General features: G+C 38.1%; 1 protein-coding gene across 8 annotated transcripts in view; it reads left to right on the top strand.

Moving 5' to 3' along the window:
- MEF2C (myocyte enhancer factor 2C) overlaps positions 1 to 21,396 on the top strand; it is a 354,593-nt gene that overhangs the window by 193,694 nt on the left and 139,503 nt on the right. For all 8 annotated transcript variants that reach the window (XM_089679647.1, XM_089679644.1, XM_089679645.1 and 5 more), the window contains one exon: positions 7,908 to 8,096. In XM_089679647.1, the coding sequence (XP_089535773.1) occupies positions 8,043 to 8,096 (54 nt within the window). In that variant the 5' untranslated portion in view covers positions 7,908 to 8,042. The remainder of the gene's footprint in view (positions 1 to 7,907; positions 8,097 to 21,396) is intronic.

Genomic DNA, 21,396 nt, shown 5'->3' with positions numbered 1-21,396 from the left:
CCACCTGACTGTATGCCTGAGCTAAGGGCAGATGGATCCCAGGAAGTAAATTTTAAATAGATCATCTGCCCTTACTTAAGGTAACCATAGCCAGAAATGCTAGAAGCACATTTTTCAAAGTGGTTTCTCAGCAAAATAAAGCATGGAGGCATGGATGGATGGAGGGAGTTTTATTTGAATATTAAAAATGAATTCAATAACATTGATTTGTGCTGCTCAGATGCAGTGTAATTCTACTTTAAAGTTGATGCCCTATTTGTTTCTGCGTGTTCATGCACTTTACAAGTCACTTTTTGACATGTTCATTGAAGCTGTTGGTAATTTACCCTGCATGGTTCTTTTCTTTTTATTATTCTTATTATTAACAAAAAAAAAACTTTGTCCACATCGCACTGGAAACCGTAGAATAGATAACTATTCTAACATTAACAATGAATGCAGAATCTATTAAATACATAAAATCTAAAACAAAATAATATAAAACTACATAAAATAAAAAAACGACATAATATAAACTACATCAAATGTAAAAATACAATATATAAAATTTCTTTCTGGTTGTGGTTATTTAATAAGGCAGATGTGCTGATAACAGTCATGTTTAACATATCAAAAACAAGTAATGCTAATTAACTGAGAAAAAAAAGACCTGATATACACTGTCCTCGCCCCCAAGGTTTTAATTTGCAAACCTAGATTAATCCCCCCCTTTCAGTAATCATTGGGAACTTTGTCATCAGGTGCTGAAAGCTCGTGCTGCATCTCCATATTAGTAGAAGTTTTCCTGCAAAATGAATTTGAGGGACAAATGGAATTTGTGAAGATTTCGTGAATGTTTTCCCTATCAGTTCCAGCCTACTATTTACTTTTACAACAAACTGTTTCCAACATGTTGTTTGAAAGTATGAAAATGTAGAACTGATAAGAGAGGTGGGAGGGACTGTGCATTCTGTTACTGTAGTGGGAGAGGATTGTATCCTTCCTGGCTGCTCTGTGATTTCTCCTTGCTCACTGGCTTCCAGTGCCGTGATCCATAAATCAGCTTTTATCCTGCAGGCCAATCATGTAAGCTGTCCAGCCTGACCTTCCACCCCAGTGTGAACACAGGCTCACGCAGGCACTGTGCTCTAAGTGGATAGTGCCAGTGTCTTCAGCTGAAAAGAAAGGAAGGGAAGTAGTTCCATATGCCATTGCTGAGGATTAGCATATTGGCTTACGGTTACAGAGAAAGCCTATTAAGCTGCTTTGGGTCCTGCATGTGCTTGCAAACTACTTTTTAACTTAATGTCTGAGGTAAGAGGTCTGCCAGAAGCTAGGAGCAAGTGTAATCTAATCTAGTAACAAATCATGTAGTGTCTGTTATTTTGTCAAATGCCAATCGTATCCTTACCCAAGTTGGCTAGGAAACACAACGTATGACATCACTTTTTTCATTTTCAGATGTTTTAAGTAAATTAATTTTTAAAATGTTGTTTTATTTATTATTATTTTATTTTATTTTTAACTATTATTGTTGTTGTTGTTATTCTTATTAGCCGTAGTAGCATTAATAGTATTCTTCATATTATTATTATAGTAGTAGTATTTTTCATTCTTATGAGCAGTAGTAGTATTAATAGTATTATTATTAATATTATAGTAGTTGTAGTAGTAGCAGCATTTTATTATTATTATTATTATTATTATTATTATTATTATATTTTTATTATATTATTATATTTTATCACTGTTATTGATATTATTATTATTATTATTATTAATAATAATAATAATAATAATAATAATAATAATAATAACATTATATATTGTTTCTTAGTAGTAGTAGTAGTAGTAATAGTAGTAGGCAATTTTGGCAATTTGGTATACTAGAAGATGATTTATATCAGTACTGTACTTTATCTTATTTAGAGACATTCTTGTATCAGTACTGTACTTTATGTCATTTAGAGACGTTCTTGTATCAGTACTGTACTTTATGTTGTCAACAGACATTCTAAAAGTTATGTAAAAAAAGATTATAATGCAGGTTACAATAGATATAGTAAGTAGCCTATTTAAGTAAAAGAAGGGGGGAGATAGAGAGAAAGAGAGAGAGAGAGAGAGAGAGAGAGAGAGAGGGGGGGGGAGGGAGGGAGGGAGGGACGGATATAGAGAGTAAAGATACCAAATGCATGCTTTTTGTCTGAATGAGAATTGCTTTAATGTACTACTAACTCTTCTATCTATTGTCTGTTGCCTTGTAAATGACATTTGACCAACACTTAGTGTATCAGTACTGCTTGGTCCCATCAGAAGATGGGAGTAGTTGCTACACAGCTTGTCCAGAAAATGTAACTGTCAGTGCAAATGAAAAAAAAGTATTTTGGACAGCACTTTGCTCTGTTATTGCCAATGAAGAAATCTCACCATTGTAGGTGCCATAGAAAAGCCAATAGCCAGCAGTGGAATGTCATTGCGAGTGCTAACTCCAATCAGGACAATAAGTGAATAGGACACGAGATGTATGTTTATTCAATGCACCCGGCAGCATCTCAGTACTCATCCCCACTTGCAGCAGCTTTTCTACCTCAGCAGCTTTGAATTAGAGCCAAACAATGGATTAAATGGCAGGGACATGGGCTTAATGTTACATCTTGTATGGGAAGGATCTATCAGTTTGTCGGGGAGAATCAGGGAAGGACAAGACTGCATATGTAACTCCTGTGCTCCAGGCTCATTCATCATGCTAACAAAATATTAGCTTTAACCCTCTCTGTTCAGAAGGCAGAGCATATTACTCCTGACTCCCCAGGCAGTTAATAAGTTTACCCAAATTCAACTTTGTACACTGTCCTTCGAATTTAATAACTCATGCATTGCATTATCGCTCTTGGTGATTTCAAGTGTTAAGGGCGATTTGTGAAATAAGATTTTTTTTCTTACTTTGCCCATAGAATGCATGTGCTGTATCTAACGCCTTATAATGCGCAGGAGGATTTTCTGTTTTTTGATGAATAGAAAGTTAGAAGTGACCATGGGATTTCTAGGCTGAAAATACAAAAAACACTTTGAGCATATTACCCCATAAGTAACGCTAAACATACCCGTGTCAAGGTTTTATGTTGTGTTTCCATTTATTTTATTATTATAGATTTAATTTTTTTTCCTTAATACAGCATTATATTGCTTATTATTAAAAGGCAGAGGGGGTGATTTACTAAAGGCAGAATGGCTTGCAAGGGAATTTTCACTTTACAAGGCCATTTTCAATTAGGTTAGTGAATGTGGAGAAAATTGACTTGGCAAAGAATACCCAATCACATGCATGGAAAAAAAATATAGTATTGGATGATGGAAGTTAGCAGAGCTTCAGAGCATTCAAGCTAAGAGAAAATTTGCTTTAAAAGTGAACAACCTATTTGCATTTAGTAAGTCAACCCCTTTTTTCTTTCACAACCCTTTGATATCCGCTAATACTCCAGCACTGTTGTAGAAGCTGAGTGTTTTTGAATATTCAGCATTACCCAGAACACAAAATATAGAAATGCCGCTAATGCAAAAATCACCAAGCTGGCCAAGTGTGCACATGTTTATTAAAGCTGGCCATACATTATACAATATTCTTAAGAATTTTGCTCTAGATTTACCAAAAACCATATAATATGAGGTCCAACCTAAATGACATTTTCAATTGTGTCCAATTAGGTAGGCCCTTGCACTACATAGTTGGACGTAAATCTAAAGGAAATTGGGCAGAAATTGGACAGAAAATTGTAAGAAAAATGTATAATGTATGGCCAGCCTAAGACATTCTTTTTGTTTATTCTTACAAACAAAACGCTTGTTTAAACAACTTGGGGATGGGGGTGCCACTGGAATATATTTTCTCTAGACTAAATGAACATACTGTATACACAAACACAGCAAAAGCAGATTCACTGAGTTAGGGCTTGTTCATGTAGGGCCTGATGTTGCCACTGATGTGCACTGTAAGCTGCAGCCCAGTGTACTTTAAAAAAAAAAAAAATTATTGAAATGTCACAAAATGACATTTTATTTATTTTTTTTTTTTTTGCACCATAGTGCTCTGCAACATTCTGCATTGAAAAAGTATAACTTGTCCTCCATCTGAAAATGCTAGCTGCCCGGCAGTTACACTAACTTCCTGAGCCACTGACCTGAAACAAGCATGCTCAGAAAAGTCAAAAATATGTATCTGTATATTTGTTCTTAGTCAGTCACTCAAGGGATTGAAGCTAGAGAGTCAAGATGACAACCAGACATCTATCATTTTTAGAGGTGTGCAATGGCTTCTGTCTTGACAGGCCAACTTTAAAGAGGTTTTTCAACCCCCTTCCCCAAACAAATTAAGGGTCAGCAGCTACAAATACTGTAGCAGCTGACTATTAATAAACCCCCCCCCCCGCCCAGGGATCTAGTGTTGTCCTCTTGGGTTTTTGGGTCCCCAGCACTGTAATGCTAACTATGGAAAGCCATTTGTAATTCCTGGCTCCCCTCTGTGTATGCATGAACTGAGCCCTGTGAATGGTTGCGCAGCCTTTTGGTACCTGTCCCATGAGGTTCCAGGCAGGGGGGCCAAGCTCAGATCGCCTAAGCCATCTGGTCAGAAGTTGGAGGGGTACCTGTCTAAACCAAGTACCCACTCCCAAAAAAGAAAAAGGGCCCAAAAGTTAAATAGAAGGGTGGGAGGAGACAGAAAAGCGGAACTTCCCCTTAGGGGTGAAGTTCCACTTTAAGACTGTACTTGACCCTGTAGTAAATCAGCCCATTGGTGCAATACTGACATTATTGGGGAGTTGACTAGCCCCAATTTTTATACATATCTAGCACTCCTGTATTCACTTTAAACATTCAATCAGATTAAAAAGAAAATTAAATGCATTTACTTCACTTAAAAAGCTAAGTTAACCTTTAAGTGGGATGTCAGTCATAGGTAGACACCCTCAAGGATCTTATGTTACTCGACACGTCATCACAGTAAACAGCTTCACCCATGTGCAGCACCTAAAATTAGGTTTACTGTTGTATTTTTCAAAAATCTGTTTTACATTACAGAGGAGGTCACAATGGTGGCTAAGAAAAGTGCCAGAGGCTAAAAAAAAGAAGTGGGCGATACAGTTTACCAGATTCCACCCCAAACTGAACTGTTAAGATTCTATGAGTGTTGAGATGAGACCAGGCTAAAGTGTATACTAAAATATATTTAACCAAATCCATTGTATTCTTATTATTATGTAGATTTCTTAATCTGGGTTCAAGTAACATACAGGACAAGGTTATTCTGTTGTATTTGCTTACTTGTGGTTGTATTTTATACAATACATTCCCCTATTTTAAGAGGACAGTACTTACAGTCAGGGGCAGACTGACAACACATGGGGCCCTCGGGCAATAGGGGATCATGGGGCCCCTGTGTCCTTGCCCAAACTCAAAAGATCCTATGAAAAAGGTACCAGGGGCATCTCATGGGGCCCCCTACTGACCCTGGGCCCTCGGGCAGTGCCCGAGTTTCCAAATGGTCAGTCCGCCCCTGCTTACAGTATATTCATTGAATATTATTACTTTTGTCTTGATCAGGAATTATTTACAAGCAGTGCATGCTTAGAACAACTAAGTTTGCCTCTCTTCTGACTACTTTTGTTTATATGTGCAATACACATCTGTTCCCACCACACACATACTTTCATGCTAAGTTCAACCTTCTGCACTCAGGAGCGATGCTCTAGTATTAGATGTACTCTCCTTATTCCAAACTGCATGGATCCATCCACACCAATTCTACTCATTAATGGTCACCAAGCATTGCTGCTCTCCTCAGAATGGAGTAGTCTAAACACACTACCTATAAAAGAACAGAGAAAAGATGCACGGGCCTGGTGCATTATCTTTATACACCATTTATTAAAAAGGAAAGTAGGTCAATGTACTCACACAACAATTAAAAGGACATGCTTATCATAGATATTCAAATGGAGAAATGCCAGAATCGCTATGCATACTTCTTGTATGTTGGTGAAGATAGCACACAGCTCTGCAAATACTGACACATTTCAAGGGGGTCCCCTCTTCATAAGAGCTAAATGTGTGTGCGTGCATATACACACACATACACTTTCATACACAGGGCTGCTGTTAGAAACCACGTGGCACCATACAGCCAACCTGACAGGCCCCCCCACCCCAAAAAAAACACAGTTTACGTTGCTTCAGTTATGAATGAACACAGTGGGTGATCAGTGCTGCTCACTGATTGTGTTCATTCATGAAAGGAAGTGACTGGTAACATATTTACCAGACTCTTCCCCCACTCTCTATTCTGAAGGATCCTATTGTGTGCTTGCAGCTGCCAGTGGGAAGGAGAAGATGGAACCTGGCAGCACTGCAGGGTTAGGGGCACACATGAAGGCCTGGGCAGAAGGGGGAAACATATGGTGCACAGGGAGGGTGATGGGTGTGGCAGGGGGGCAATTAATGGAACCAATAACTTTTATGGCTCTCTCTGCAGCAGCTGAAAATGGGAGGGAAAGGAGAAGAAGCCAACTTTCAGGTACTGCAGAGAGAGCCATACAGGGGATTGGTTCCAGTAATTGCCACACCGCCGTGTTGATCACCCTCCCTGCCCACATCTGATTCACTCAGCTTCCTGGGCCCCCCTGCTGGCCTCGGCCCTGTACAGGAGGACTGGTGGTGCCCCCTTATCCACTGCCCTGTTCATACACACAAGCACACTGACATATACACGTGCACGCATGGAACTAGTCATTTAATATCTGATCAAATGGCATTCAGTCCTCATTGGGCTTATAGTGTTAGTAGCAGTAGAGTTTAGGAAGGCTAATGCAACTAAAATGTGCTGTTTCAGGTTTAAGTGAAGTCTTGGGGGAAGAGTCATCCTCTGGTTCCTTATATTACTAGGGCTCTTCAGTAGTGAGGACCCCCAATTCCTAGCTGAGTTATTGTATATATTGGGGTCTCATTCCTATTTCAAAGATATTTCCACTACTCCTTACTATAAAATGAACTAAAACTCCACAAAACAGATAACGAAATCAGGGATGTCAGCATTTACATCATACAGCTTTGAGAGACATTGGATAATGTTCGTTGTTTTGTCCCCCAGTGGCAACTCACAGGGGAAAGGTATTAAAGTTAGTAAAATGATGTCTGATAATAGTACCAACATCAGAAAAATCAGACATGAAGTATATTTTGCCCATCTTCTGACATGCATACAATCATATTTTTTTTTTTTTATTTAATTTTTTTTTATATATATATATATTAGCACAGAAACTCAACTGCTAATTGTGGAGAACCTTCCTTCATGAATAAGAATCACTCAGCAATGTATGCAAAAACCACAGTAACCCAGCAACTGGATTGTTGGCTTATCCATTTAATTACTGACACTTCATAGGTTTTATTGTTTATTAAACGTATGTCAGTAATTGAAGGGATAATGTGTTACTGATTTTACTTGAGACTAGAGTAAGCTTGAATTTGATTGGTTGCTAAGGGAGAGACTGCCCATAGAAAAGCAGATCTCTCATCAGTGATGGGAGATGGAAGCACTGCCTATCATTATCCAAGTCATCACCGCATTGAACCAGCCACAACCTTTCCATTGATAAACACATAGTGAAAGGGAGAAGTTAATGGTCACCAAGTGAGGTTTTCAGGTGTATTGCAAAACTATAAAAACAGCAAATTTTAAGAAGCTTTTCTGCACATATGTGTATTAGTTATCACTCATAAGAGTGCCTCTATAGCTCCCAAAACAGGTGTTGATGCCCTTTGTAGATCATTGATTGTTGTTTATTTTATTAATGCATAGATTTCATGTGATAATTGTGTTCATGTTTTACTTGCTTTATCCTTAAAACTGTTCTTCAATTTCATCCAAACAGGTACGGATGTCGGGATCTGTGAACTGAAAAGGGTAACAGGAAAGTGAAAGAAGTGTTGACAAAAAGAAGTGAAAAGGATAGAGGAAGGAAAAATACATTGCTTCAAGGACGAGGGAAGACAGAAAAACGGGGACTATGGGGAGAAAAAAGATTCAGATTACGAGGATAATGGATGAACGTAACAGACAGGTAAGATGCAGAAAATGTTCCCCTGGAGAATATTATGGCCCAATCCCTCTAGTATAGAGAGTAATGATTCTCTCCTTAAGAATCACACTTGTGTAATTAATCACAGTGAATATATTAAGAGTGCAGTGTATAAACAGGGTGTTTTGTTAAGTCTTAAAAGATAATTAATTGACAAGCAAAGCAACAGTGGCACTAGCTCAGCAACTGGAATAGAGAAAGGTGAACGGTGCTTGTAGATAACAGTTGACACCCTCTGATCACAACACTGTATAATGTTAAAGAGTACGACTCTGCAGCTCAGCAATGCTTTCGAGAGGAAAATGTATGACAAGCAAGAGTCTAATGTCTTCCAGTGTTGTCCTATCCCTAGCAACTGTATGAAATCATGAGTCTTTAGGTAAGACTAATGAATTGGAAAGGTTAGACTTTTGTCTTATACACTGCATTATTTCAAGACGTGGACATGATATGCTTAGTCCATTTTCAATAACAGCATCTCTTAAATAGGAAAATAAGTAAGTAGGAGTCCAATATTTATACTCGACCAGTGACCTGGAAATTTAATTGGGGTACATCATCAGAGCTGAAGGCCATAAGTGATCTTTTATTCATCATCCCATGGACTCTTAGGCTAGGATTACACAGGTAATATTGACCTCTTGTTGGTTTTAACTTAGTGAAATAATTGTATTGCTGATGAGATGACTGACCGCAAGTGGTTAACTCTCTCAGTAACAAGAAATTCCTTTTTTCATATAGCCCTAGCCTGACTGAGGAACTAAGTTATAACTATATTTGAATGAGTTGGATTTGAGGCCAAGGGATTCGGCTATGTAGCCTTTGCTGATATACTTTGGTGGTGAAAGATTGGAGCCAATAGACTACATCTGTCATTTTATGGGTTAATGTTAATGGTTAGGTTAAGGTTAGGTCATATTTATAGGAGGTTATGCTTAGGTTAATGGAAAAGGTGTGGGAATACAAAAAACAAACATCTATATTCACCTCCGTGATGCAACTGTCCCCCACCAGCTCCAAGAACTGAGTGAGCATTTAACCATTGATTGCTCAGTTCTCGGTCATCTCTGAGCAGACAATGATGATTGTCAGTCACCGCTCTCTGCTCTGCCCCTCCAGCTCTTGCTGGAGCATCAGGCAGTTGTGGGGGTGGGAGCTGCTGGCTCAGGCTCTCAGCGGCACACTGGGAGGCTGATCCAACTGCCAATCAGGCATCTGGTTGGATCATGACATTATTTTTGGAATCCTTCCAGAACCTGGAGCAGTTCTGTGATGTCAGCTGACTGCTGATTTTAGCCCGCTGTCAGCTGATTTTCTGCTGTGTTCTACTGAACAAACTGTTCAGTATACTGCGAAAGACTCATACTAAGTTTAATTCAGGTACTAACACTGTTTGCTTTTAAAATAAAATCCATTTGATTTTGTATAAATAAATACAAGGGCTGCATTAATTTCTGCCTTGTATATCTGCCTTTTATATCAGCTTTAAAGTGGTAGTAAACTCTTTTTATAAACCTGTACCTACAGGTAAGCTTAAAATCGGGCTTAGCTGTAGGCACAGTATGTATTTTCTAAATGTGCACTGTTTAGGAGATATTCACATCAGCTACAGACTTCACTAAGTGTGGGGTCAATGCAGCGCCATGTTCATGACTCCCCTGTGCATGCGCTGGAGTGATGTCATTGTGGCCTGCCCATTTGAACAGCCAGAGAGCGCAAACCCGAAAGGAAGACTAAGAGCTGATTCACACATGTGCGGTGTTGATTGAAGCTCAGGTTTCACAGCTAATTGACACAATAGTTGTTCAGCGGTTCATGTCAGGTTTATATCAGTTTCAGAACAGGATTAGCTTTCAGAATTATCCTGCTCACACATATGCGGTTTAGAAACGGTTTCCAAAGAAATCAATAGCCTGTAATCTGCACTTGAACTGGACAGCACTGCTCAGAAATCATATATGACTCTGTTTCAAACCACACTGAATCCACATCGCCAGTGCACCAGACATATGTGAACAGGCATCATAGGAAGCAATGTTTTTTACATGTCATGCAGATTGGATGCGGTTCAAACTGCATCCTATCCGCATATATGTGAACCGGCACTGAGCGAGGAGTGCCTGCGATGGTGACAACATGCTGCTGGAGGGCTCCATTTAAAAGGTAAGTCTGTCATAAAGTGCTAGTATGAGGTGCATGCTAGCACATTATAGAATTGATCTGCAGGGGGTCCAGCTATTGTTTGAAGAGTTTACTACTGTATTAAGGATAACTTTAAGGTTAGGAGCCAGGAATCACTTTGGAAACATTTTTGGCATTTTTTTTGGTTCTCAGCACCAGTACTTTATACACTCAATATCCTTGCTTGACACATAAACAGGATATAATCATGATCTTGTAGTTATAAAGCCCCAACATACTAAAAAGTGATGTAAATCATAAGGGGCGTGAATTACAAACTTCAGACTAAAAGAAATATGTAAAAATGATTACTTTAGTAAATCAGCACCCAACTGTCCCGAAATATATTTGACTGGTAAAAATATTGCTAAGCATGATGTTGAAGGCAACTAGCTTGAAGCAGACAGTGATTCCCACACATACTTATCCCTGATCTCTATTCTCATACGTTCTTTCTCTGCTGGATATACTGTATATCTCTATAGCAGATGAGTTTAATCAGTGTGGGGTCACCAGAAATGTGTTGCTCTAAACATCGCAGGTGTGATATGTTGGGATAGCAACCATACATTTCCTACAACGATCATTCTTTCAAAGGCAGTTAACATATGTTTGATGAATACCTTTGACAGAAGCAATGTAAGTTAGAAAAAAAACAGATAGAAATTACCAAGAATAAATATGTCTTTGAATTGAGTTGTTATATTGTGATATGCAGTTGTGCCAGGAGTACGACAAGCATGGTAATGATTTGTGAAAACACTTATCAAATTTTAACAGCAGTTTCAGACTTCCTAATCACACAAAACACTCACACACTGTGCATTATGAAGTTGTGGTCTTGGTTCTTGTAAATATTTTAATAAAAACGCAATACAAAACCTTCTTTGTAGGTTATATAGATCATAGCAAACAATCGGACACTGACTGTCTTTTTTCTAGTTAGAGATGCAAGTACAGTATCTATACACTACACAATTATTTTTCCCTCGTTAGACTTTTTCAGATTTGTATAGTTAAGGTTGCCATCTGCCCTGGTCAGTAAAAATGTTACCTGGCAAGATATATGAATGCATGTTCTCCTGGAACAACCAAACGTTCACTGCACTCACACAACTGTTTGACTGAAATCCCTCCCATTAAAATTCCTCTATATTTCTCCTCAACTGTAATTTCTGGAAGCGGCTGTGGAACAACAAGGTGATGTGATTATTTAAAGTCAGGGAGACTCACCCGATCTCCAATGGTCTGACGCTCATGAGGTTCCTCATGAGCACCAGCATCTTCTCCTTAGCTTCTAACAGGTGCTGGTCTTTGGCCATCTTGATTGGCCAGTATGGAACGGCTTCACTCCTGCACATTTACGGGAGTCATTCATCCTGACACACTGGCATTTTCCAGGAAATAAACACACATCTGTGCATGTGTAGCTCCATGTACATTTAGCAGGGGATTGAGAATAGGCAGGCAAGAGTATTTTATTGAAGAAGATACATTGCCTGTTCACAATTTTTTTCCAGCCTTTATTTCCACTTGAAGACAAACAGTGAATGAGGCTGATGATGAGTACACATGTGAACTGGGACACTCCTTAGCTTATTTAAATACAGCTTCAGCCAAAACTTTTTTTATCAGCATTGGGGAGAGTGGGGAAAACGTAGATCCTCTGTAGGGTTTTTATAGCATTATGTATCCCCCCTTAAGGAGATTTTTATTAATATCCACTCCCAGTAACTTTTATGCATGACAGCCAGGCAGCTGGCATTTTCAGAACAAAAGGTCAGCCATGGCAGCCTCTATATATCTTTCAGTACATAGTTCCTTTAAGAAGTAAGGTACACTATGGTTAAACATATATATTTAGAAGCCCATGTAGGTGTTTGTGTCTGACCTCATGTAAACCAGACAAGTCTCTTTGAACTTCCTTATAGAGACCAATGTTTCCTTTTGCTTTTTTCATGCCTATGCAAGTTCTCCTTCAAGCAAAACAGGACTCTGTTTTTATAGTCCATGTGCATTATGTAAATTGAAGGCTGTAGAACCAACTATTCTAATTCAAGGAATGCACAGGGATGCCATGTGACTAACGGTACCTATAAGTTACAGCAGGCATTCCAGAGTACTGTATCTGGGAAAGGACAGCACCAAACAAAGTGTAATTACTACATTACTTAACGCCCATAGTCATTTACAAAAATATTTCCTGGACCTTACATGAGCGTAGATTCATGGTCCATTACATTCTATATGGTCAAAAGGGATTCATCACAGAACAACCATCTTCAGTGCACACAAGTGCATGGTGGACCTGAACGATTCCCAGATTGGTTGCATTTCATACCAATATCCATTCATTTTAAGCCTAGCCTTATATCCATACATGAGGGCTTATGGGGTTTTTTTTAGACTGATTTAATATGATTTTTTCACTTGATTAGCACATCACTGAAAGTGTAAATATGCATTATAGAGAACAATGGATGACAGGGCACAAAGTTCCAACCATCTTGATAAGCATTGTATCGCAGTTGCTGGTGTGTGCTATGGAGGACACAATGTTGATGTTTTGATTATGGCACATCAGACTGTTTACATTTTATTTATTTATTTTTTTTGTTCAACTTTATTCAAACTAACATTAAATTTATATTTATTTACCACAACTTGTTGCGATGTGGTGTAGTGCTTTGCTACATGCAACAAAAAGCGCTGCATGTCCTACTTCTTTTTCAGTGCAAAATACTGTAACACAGTGATGTGATGTCAACTATTAGGACATTTGCCTTGTCCATACATTGGGACTGCACTGCGCAAGGCTGCTCAAAGCAGCCCAATGCACATGGTGCGGATTGGCCTTCATACCTAATCTTTCTGAAAACTGGTTGAATAATGGAAAACTGCTTTGATTCCCTGATTCCCTTAGTCTCAATGTATCTTTCAGCTCAGTGCACCAAGATGCATGTGCACTTGAAGTTGCTTCCAAGAACTGATTATCATGATTTCATGGCTTGAACCACTTCTACCCTGACAACATTTTCATAATCACAGGACAGAATTTGAGAATCTTGCAATTAATCTAACCTCTCCTTTATTTCCATTGTTTTCAACTCTAAAAAAGGTATTTAGTGGAGTTTTTTAAGCGGAAAATAGCTGCAATTTGTCTTTCGGTAATTGAACCTTAATTGTTTGCAGTTTTCATTATTTAGCATAATAAGATGTAAGGACTGCTATAGAAAATAGGCTCTCTTTGTCCCAGTTTGAAGACAATACGATTATATAATACATCTAAATTTACCAACCAAATAATCTTTCCAATAACTTAATTTGGTAATTCTTCCTTGCCATACAACCGGGATTCTAAAACCTAAATTGTCAATGCATAACATGTAGAAAGAGGTAGAGATAGAGAGGTAGAGATGTAGAAAGAGGTTTTGCTAAAGCAAAGGGTTCATCAGATTAAACTTCATAAGGTGCATTGCAAATTCTTCCCCATGTTCAACATTTTTTGTTTTACCACATAGCAAGTCCTACAATTAAATTTTGTTATCTCATATAATTCTACAGTGGATCATTGGACTTTAAAATTACATGTTTGAAATATGTCATACAGTTTTGGTTGATAAAAAATAAAAAAATACAAAATGTGAAATAGCTGTTTACATTAGTATTTAATCCTCCCATGTTTAACAGGGCCACCTTTTCCAGAATGAAGTAGTATATTTCTTGGGTCAGTATTTATCAGTATTATTTTGCACATTTTTATTTTGTTTTGCTCTGTTCCTGCAGGCAGAGTTACACCAGCTTAACAGCTTCCCGACCTCCCTAGAGCAGATATACTGCTACAGGGTGGCACGGGAGTGCAAAATCACATATATATAGGTGATTTTGTATGTCCGGGTAGGGCTTGCACGTCCTACCCGCGCCGCCATTCGTGGCCCTGGCTGTCAAGCACCGGATCCCAGTCAGTGATAACTCGCCGGTGCCCAATGATTGCCGAGCATCTCCAACAGGGAAGAGAATTGTCTGTAAATGAAACAGTTCTCCTGCCTGTCAACTCGTGCCCACTGCTTTGGATGGCTGTGCACAGTGAAGCACACGGACACAGCACTATGTAAAACAACATACAGTTAACCCTTTGATCGCCCCTCATGTTAACCCCTTCATGCCCATTGCCATTAGTACAGTGTCAGTCCTTTTTTTTTTTAGCACTGATCACTGTGTCACTGGGGATGTCAATGACACAAAGTCAGTTCCCCCCAGTGTCAGAATGCCTGCCGCAGTCCTGAAGTCCCGCTATAAGTCGCTGACCGCCGCCATTACTAGTAAAAATAAAAAATAAATCCCAGTATATCTACTGCCATTTGTAAATGCTATAACTTTCACGTAAACCAATTAATTTACACATATTGGGATTTTTTTTCTTAGAAAAGACATGTAGCAGAATACATTTTGGACTAAATTTGAATTTTACATTTTTTTTACCGAACATGTTGAACCCCTTCCCGCTGGCGCCTCCCAGCCCTTTAAGAGTTTCAGAAGCCGGGAGGTGGGACGGGCGGGGTTTAGGGATCATATGACTGCCGTGGCGCGTCATCACAGCGGTCACATGATCGGGAAAGGTCCCGATCGAAAACACAGACCGGGACCTTTCCGTGAGTACCGGACATGTGTGCTGTGAGCGCGCAGGGTGCACCCTCTCAGCCATATGTTTTTTGTTAATTGCACGCAAATGTGCGGCCGCTCGGTGTCTAGGCCCAGATGCTGGGAGGCCGCACATTTGTGTGCAGCCCGCGTGAAGAGGTTAATGGCAAAAAAGTCAAAAATATTGTTTTTTTTCTCAAAATTGATGTACTTTTTTTTTCATAGCACAAAAAATAAAAACCAGACAGGTGATCAAATACCACGACAAGAAAGCTCAATTCGTGGGAAAAAAAGACGTAAATTACATTTGGGTGCAGCATTGCATGACCGTGCAATTGTCAGTTAAAGTAACTCAGCTCTGTAAAGCAAAAAATGGCCTGGTCAGGAAGGGGGATAAATCCTCAGGAAGGCAAGGTTAATCATATGATGCATATGCACCATAGTTTTCAATTTACCATTGAATCCTAGTTTCTAAAATCTTTTTTGTAGAGTATGTCTTTTTGTCTCTAAGCTGTCCAGTTCTTACTTTAGCCTCCTGCTTGGCTCATTGGGGTTGATTTACTAAAGGCAAATAGTGTCTTCACATTGCAAGGGGATTTTCCACAGAGCTTATTCAATGTAATAAAACTCAGTTGACTTCCATCATTCAGTCATGTGCAAGCAATGTTGTTAGTGAACCCCATTGAAGATGGCTGAAAGAATAACTTTGACACAATCTTAATTTTTTTATCAAACCGCAACAGATTCTCTTTGCATATGTTCCTGCCTTCAGGTCCCTGCTGACAAAAAAGGTGGCCATAAATTGGTTAAAATAAATCAACAGATTCCTCCATCCACACCAGTGAAGTGGCTAGAGGAAATCTCTCTGCTTAGACATCGGACTAAGGTCAATGTCTGCAGCCTATTGGCTGCAGATGCTGATGAAGAAAAATCTTCCAGCATTCCTATTTGACAGAAGCCAGTTGTTAGATTGACTTCTGTCGACTGGAAGCTGCCAGATATAAATTGAAATATGACCAGGCCCTGCTGAACCAGCTACATTTTGATCCATCGATGGCCAGCTTTAGTATACCTTAACCTTCATTGTAGGTAAGATATTATTTGAGGGGTAAGCAACATTGCCCACCACATATCACCTGAAGCTTTGGCCAAATAGCCCTACCTTGACCTCCATAGAGTTTACTTACATGCTTTTTTAAAATTTTGTACCGTGAAATACAAATGAGCGATATGCAGTTCCCCCAATATGTGTAACTACTGCATCTTTATTCCAGTTATGAACTCAAGGAATGAGCTTTCTGTGTCTGTTCTCAAAGTCTTCCAGAATTTTGAGATGGCTATGGGTGGTTTGAGCCAGCTTGCACATGCTAGTAATTGATCTAACTGAGCTCCCTGAGACATTCAAACCATCAGCTGTTGTTCTGTCCCCTTTTTCTTTTATGCATACTTCTTTGGAATGCTCTTTAGCATTCATTTTCATAGCTTTCTTTCACATTCACAAATGGAATAATAAAATAAAGAATTCCAAGAAGCATAAGTCTAAAGCATTGTGGGAGGCAAATGTGACATGCAATTTATTTACCTTCACGGTGTCCTTCACAGGATATCCCACTGTGAAAACAGCTGAAATGTTACTTCTAGCTTCTGTTCCTTGTGAATTGCTTATGCTTCAGTACTTAACTCTATAAAAGTCTATACTTTCTGAGTCTATACTTTACTGAGTACTTTCATTCAGACAATGCTGAGTATTGCTTAGCATCCAGCAGCTACAGGTAAATGTTATAACACCATTGACAGCCTTTTTTTGAAAGCTGTAGTTCTTCTTCAAGTGTGAGGTTAAAAAAAATTACAGAAAATTTTCAATAAATTGCTGGTGGAGGCCACTTGTAAAGCAAATGTAAACTTAGGTATTAGGCAAAGGCTGGCCATAAAGCAAAATGATTTTTGGAAAGTCAACACATTTTCTTTGAATATTCAATGAATATTCTTTATGAACTGATTGTATGTAAATGAACAACAGGTGAACAAATTTTGATTGTTTCAAAAAACTAATTTAAGGTAATTGGCCATCCCTTTTAATCAATTGTGCTTTGAACAGCAGCAGATATCTTAACTGCCCTGTGTGCCTGCAGAAAATTATTTCCAAATGCTGGAAAATTATTCCAATATGACTCACTGTATCTGCTGTCAGTGATATCTGTTATACATTGACTGCTTTGATGGTGTTCTTATTAACAGAATATTTAAAGAACATTTACAGAATCTTTACTAAATAAACGTATCTATGGTCATTTTCGTGGATGATAAATAAAAAGAAAATGACTAGTGTTTCAAGCAACCAGTAAGACGCTTGTGACTTTTTCTAGTTTTACAATGTTAGCTGCAATATGACTGGTTATCAGGCCGCATTCTTTAAAAACTGCCTGCTGTATTTTTTTTTTTTTCCAATATGTACGGTAGCTTCTTTTGCTCAGGGACTTTCATCTATTCTCTTTTTAAAACTGCTAGTGACACTAATGCCCTCTTCTAAGAACTGCATATGCCAACTTATTATTTCCAAATAGCTATTAAAATGTAATTTGATGGATTATTCCCCTGTGGAAATTCTTGAACTTTTGGTAACTACAAAGTGAGTGTTTGTCACACCTAAGTGTCTTTCATTTTAAATGATATTTTATGAGATTATATCATTGCAAATTTCAATGTTTGGCTATGGAGACATTTTAATAGTTTGTTTAGAGAAGTATGAGTAAATAAGGAAAATCCAAATAAGTAGTAAAAATCATTCCCATTTATGAATGAGTGCAACGTGTTAGATGGAAAGCAATGTTCTTTATAAAGCAGTTTACTTTTTTTGTTTGCTAAGCATTTATTTTTCACATGTATTCATTTATCTATATTTTAAAAGCCTTGTGGCTAGGTAAAGATTGTTTTGGCCTGATACAAAATATATTGATGTCTTATATAACAAGCAGGGGATCCAAGCTGGCCTCTAAACTAAACCTATTCATGTCCATCAAATATACTTATACTTATGCAGCATTTTATGTGGAACAATATGACTGCCAGGAAAATGCTGATTTGACTGTTTTTTATGGGGCAACAATGGCAAACTGTTAAAACACCATAGATTTTAAATCAGAACTTGACGTAAAAAAAAATAAAAAAAATAGGTAGCCAAAATGCCCAGAATGTTTCTGTTAACTGCACTCCATGTGTGCTACATGTCACTCAAAAAGTGCAAAATTGTTGTGTAATATTTTTATTTTGCCTCTATCTTTGTCCCCTTCCTATTACACATTTTCTGCTGAAAATCCCAGCACCAGATGTTGAATGAGATGGACATCATCCTTGGCATCTTTAGATTCCATATTTTGACAGGTTGCATATTTTCCAGGACTTCTGAGGGACATGCTGATAAGGACATTTGGAGAAAAAGAAGGAGAAGGCATTGTAGGCTGGGGGAGAGTTTTCAGTCTGCTGTGTTGAAATTTTGCTGGTTTACTGGATACTTGTGTATCTAAAATGTGCATGCAGAGGATCCCCTAATTCCCTATTTTAAGGGTAGGCTTGTTTGTAGATTCTATTGTATAATGTAAGGGGGCTCCATCATCTTAGGAGAGGGCAGAAACCTGGAGAACAATGTGGAGGAACATTTGCAAGATAATTGTTTCCTTGCATAGCAAATTATTTATTCATGATTATGGTTTTACTCCAGGCCTTTTCTTCAGTTAACTTTTACATTTCAAGCTGTGTTTTATACCAGATCCCTCTAGTATTCAATTGTGTGGAGTGGATAAGATGGTGAATCAATTCGTAAACTATAAGTTAGCTGGATTCCAATTGGGAGTTTTAAATGATGGTGTTTGTCACTCCGAGTGGATTCTTCTTGATGTAAAAAAGAATAACTATATAGAATGTCCCACTAAGTGAGAATAGCATCTTCATTTTGCCTCTGTAGGAGGAGCAGAGAAACATTGTCATGTAATTAATGTAATTTACATGATATTTATTGTATGGAGCAACAAAGTAGTCCTTTAAAACCCTCAATTGTTACTAGGTGCGTTTTGTATCAGTATTCTAAGTGGGTTTCTTTTTATTGGGAGCGATCTTGCTCCTGGTCCACCATATGGGCAACAACACTGCTCTACCAGATCAACTAACTACTGACTGTCAAATTAGTGTACTATCTAGTTGCCAAGGTCACTCATTTCAAAAACCATGTTATAGTCCCCTCCTGTGCCAAGCCATTTACTCATTGTCACAGGGGTTGAACTAACCAGCATGAGTGCTGTCAGGTAAATGATGTGATGGGGGTTGGTTTGTCTATGTGCTGTATACAAAATGACAGCTGGGACGCATCCTTTCCATTAGTAATACTTTCTTTCTATGACATTTAGGACTATGTTTGAAAAAATTAAGTGAAAACATAAATATAATTGTCTTCTGTCAATTGATTACATGATTTGGTGATATATGTAATTTTCAATTTTGTAAGGTAATACAAACTCTGATATAACTCAGTCGTTAAATAGTACTACAATGTCATATTATAATGCCTATATTTTTAAAGTCTAAGCAATTATAACAAAACACAACACAATCCAGTTGTGTATAAATGATTACATCATGACATGAATATTTAATATGCTGTTTTAACTACATTAATTTGTCCTTATATTATCTTTTGATATTCTTTTGCACACTAGGAACCAGACTAAGATGCAGAGGGCTAGGAATGCAATTTAGGTTTCTTGCATTGTAGAGTGCAGTTAGTCTAACGGTGGGTGCTTACTTACAGGAGCTGAAGCATAGGAATGGTCTTATCATTGTGCTGCAGCACAAATGGGGGAGATTTACTAAAACTGGAGCACTGAGAATCTGGTGTAGCTGTTTATTGGTAGACAATCAGCTTCTAACTTCAGTTTGTTCAATTAAGGTTTGACAATAAAACCTGGAAGCTGATAGGTTTCTATTCAGAACTACACCAGATTTTGAACGCTCTAGTTGTAGGATATCAACCCCTTATTTTCCAAAAGGGACAGGGTTTGGGGCAATATTTTAAAGACCCTTAGCAGATGAGGGTCTATCATTACAGCAATTTTAGTCTAATGGAGAGTAGGTGTTGAACCATGCATATAATGCTTATAATAGTATGGAAGGATATATTTTTAGGCAGAATATTTCATTCCTAGGGTTAAGCTGGCCATTGTTCATGCAATTTGGCCATCCATTCTTCCTATGTAGCTATTGTGTTCTCCCGTCGGGGAAGGGGGGGCACAGGGGGGTACGGGGTTCCATTTCTGCTGGAAGAACACAGTGATATCAATAATCATATGTAAAATCCGACAGGCTGGTTATACCCAACTCGTGCAACAATCAAATTGGGTACAACTAGCATGCCCATAGATGTTTCGAATCTTAGCTGGTCCCTTCTGAACCAGCCGATAATCGAACCATCTGTGGCTGGCTAGGTTTTCCACTTATTTTACATTATGTATATTAATGCTTTTATTTGTTTATTTTTTTCCAATACAGTAGTAAGTGAAGTGGATTTTCCATTTTTGTCATGTTGTGATAGATATTCAATTAGTTTCTTTTTCCTGTTTAGATCATATAGACCCATAGAACTAGTGATCTATTGATTCACACAAAGTATAATAATAATTCCTGCATCAGACAAGACTAACAGACAGGAAATACGTTGTGTGTAAAAAAAACTCTCTCCACTAACCCACTTCTGAAACTTTAGCATATTTAATTGTAATTAGTTTGTGATGAGATGTATTGTCTATTTAGGCTATGCACAGAGAAAACTGTTGATACATTTTTACAAAACAGAAGCACAGAGAAATATGCGTCATGGACAGCAATTACGCCACATAAGCCCCATAATGAAACATGATTGCATATAGTGCAAATTACAATTTCATAATCTAGGATGGTCTTAAAAGCTAGTGTGAATATGCCAGGCTACAGCAAATATGGAATGACAGACTGTATTACACGGTTGGCTTTCTGATTTTCTTAATTGTTTGTCTCTACTTTTCTGCTTGGCAAGAATTTGAAGTGAAAGCTACATAATGCAGTTCACATTTGTCTGGCTAATTAAGACCTGACAAATCATAGCATTGGCACATTACATGCTTCATCAGACAAAACCCTACTTTTCAAATATTAGTAGTAAATGGGCCTTCTATGGTTAGTCAACTAATTGCTCATTCACTTGACTTGCTTATCTGTATGAAGCATTATGAGAGGTAAATTTATGGGCAATAATATGATTATACACAAAAGGCATGATACTCCCAGGTCCACTGAAATGGTGATGTGAAGCTCCAAGCTGTAAGGATCTTTTCATACAGCTGGGTAAACATGAGATTTAAGTATTCTCTACAAAGTGTGAGATTAATGCCAAAGGCTCCGTGTTGCTCTTTATTTTCATGATCCACTTTACTTT

Source organism: Staurois parvus, unplaced genomic scaffold (genome assembly GCF_062004578.1).
Source record: "Staurois parvus isolate SC_StPar_1 unplaced genomic scaffold, SC_StPar_1.0 ptg000229l, whole genome shotgun sequence".
In the NCBI taxonomy this organism is placed as follows: Eukaryota; Metazoa; Chordata; class Amphibia; order Anura; family Ranidae; genus Staurois; species Staurois parvus.
The sequence above is the reverse complement of the archived record's forward strand: the minus strand, read 5'-3'. Positions and strand labels throughout refer to the sequence as shown.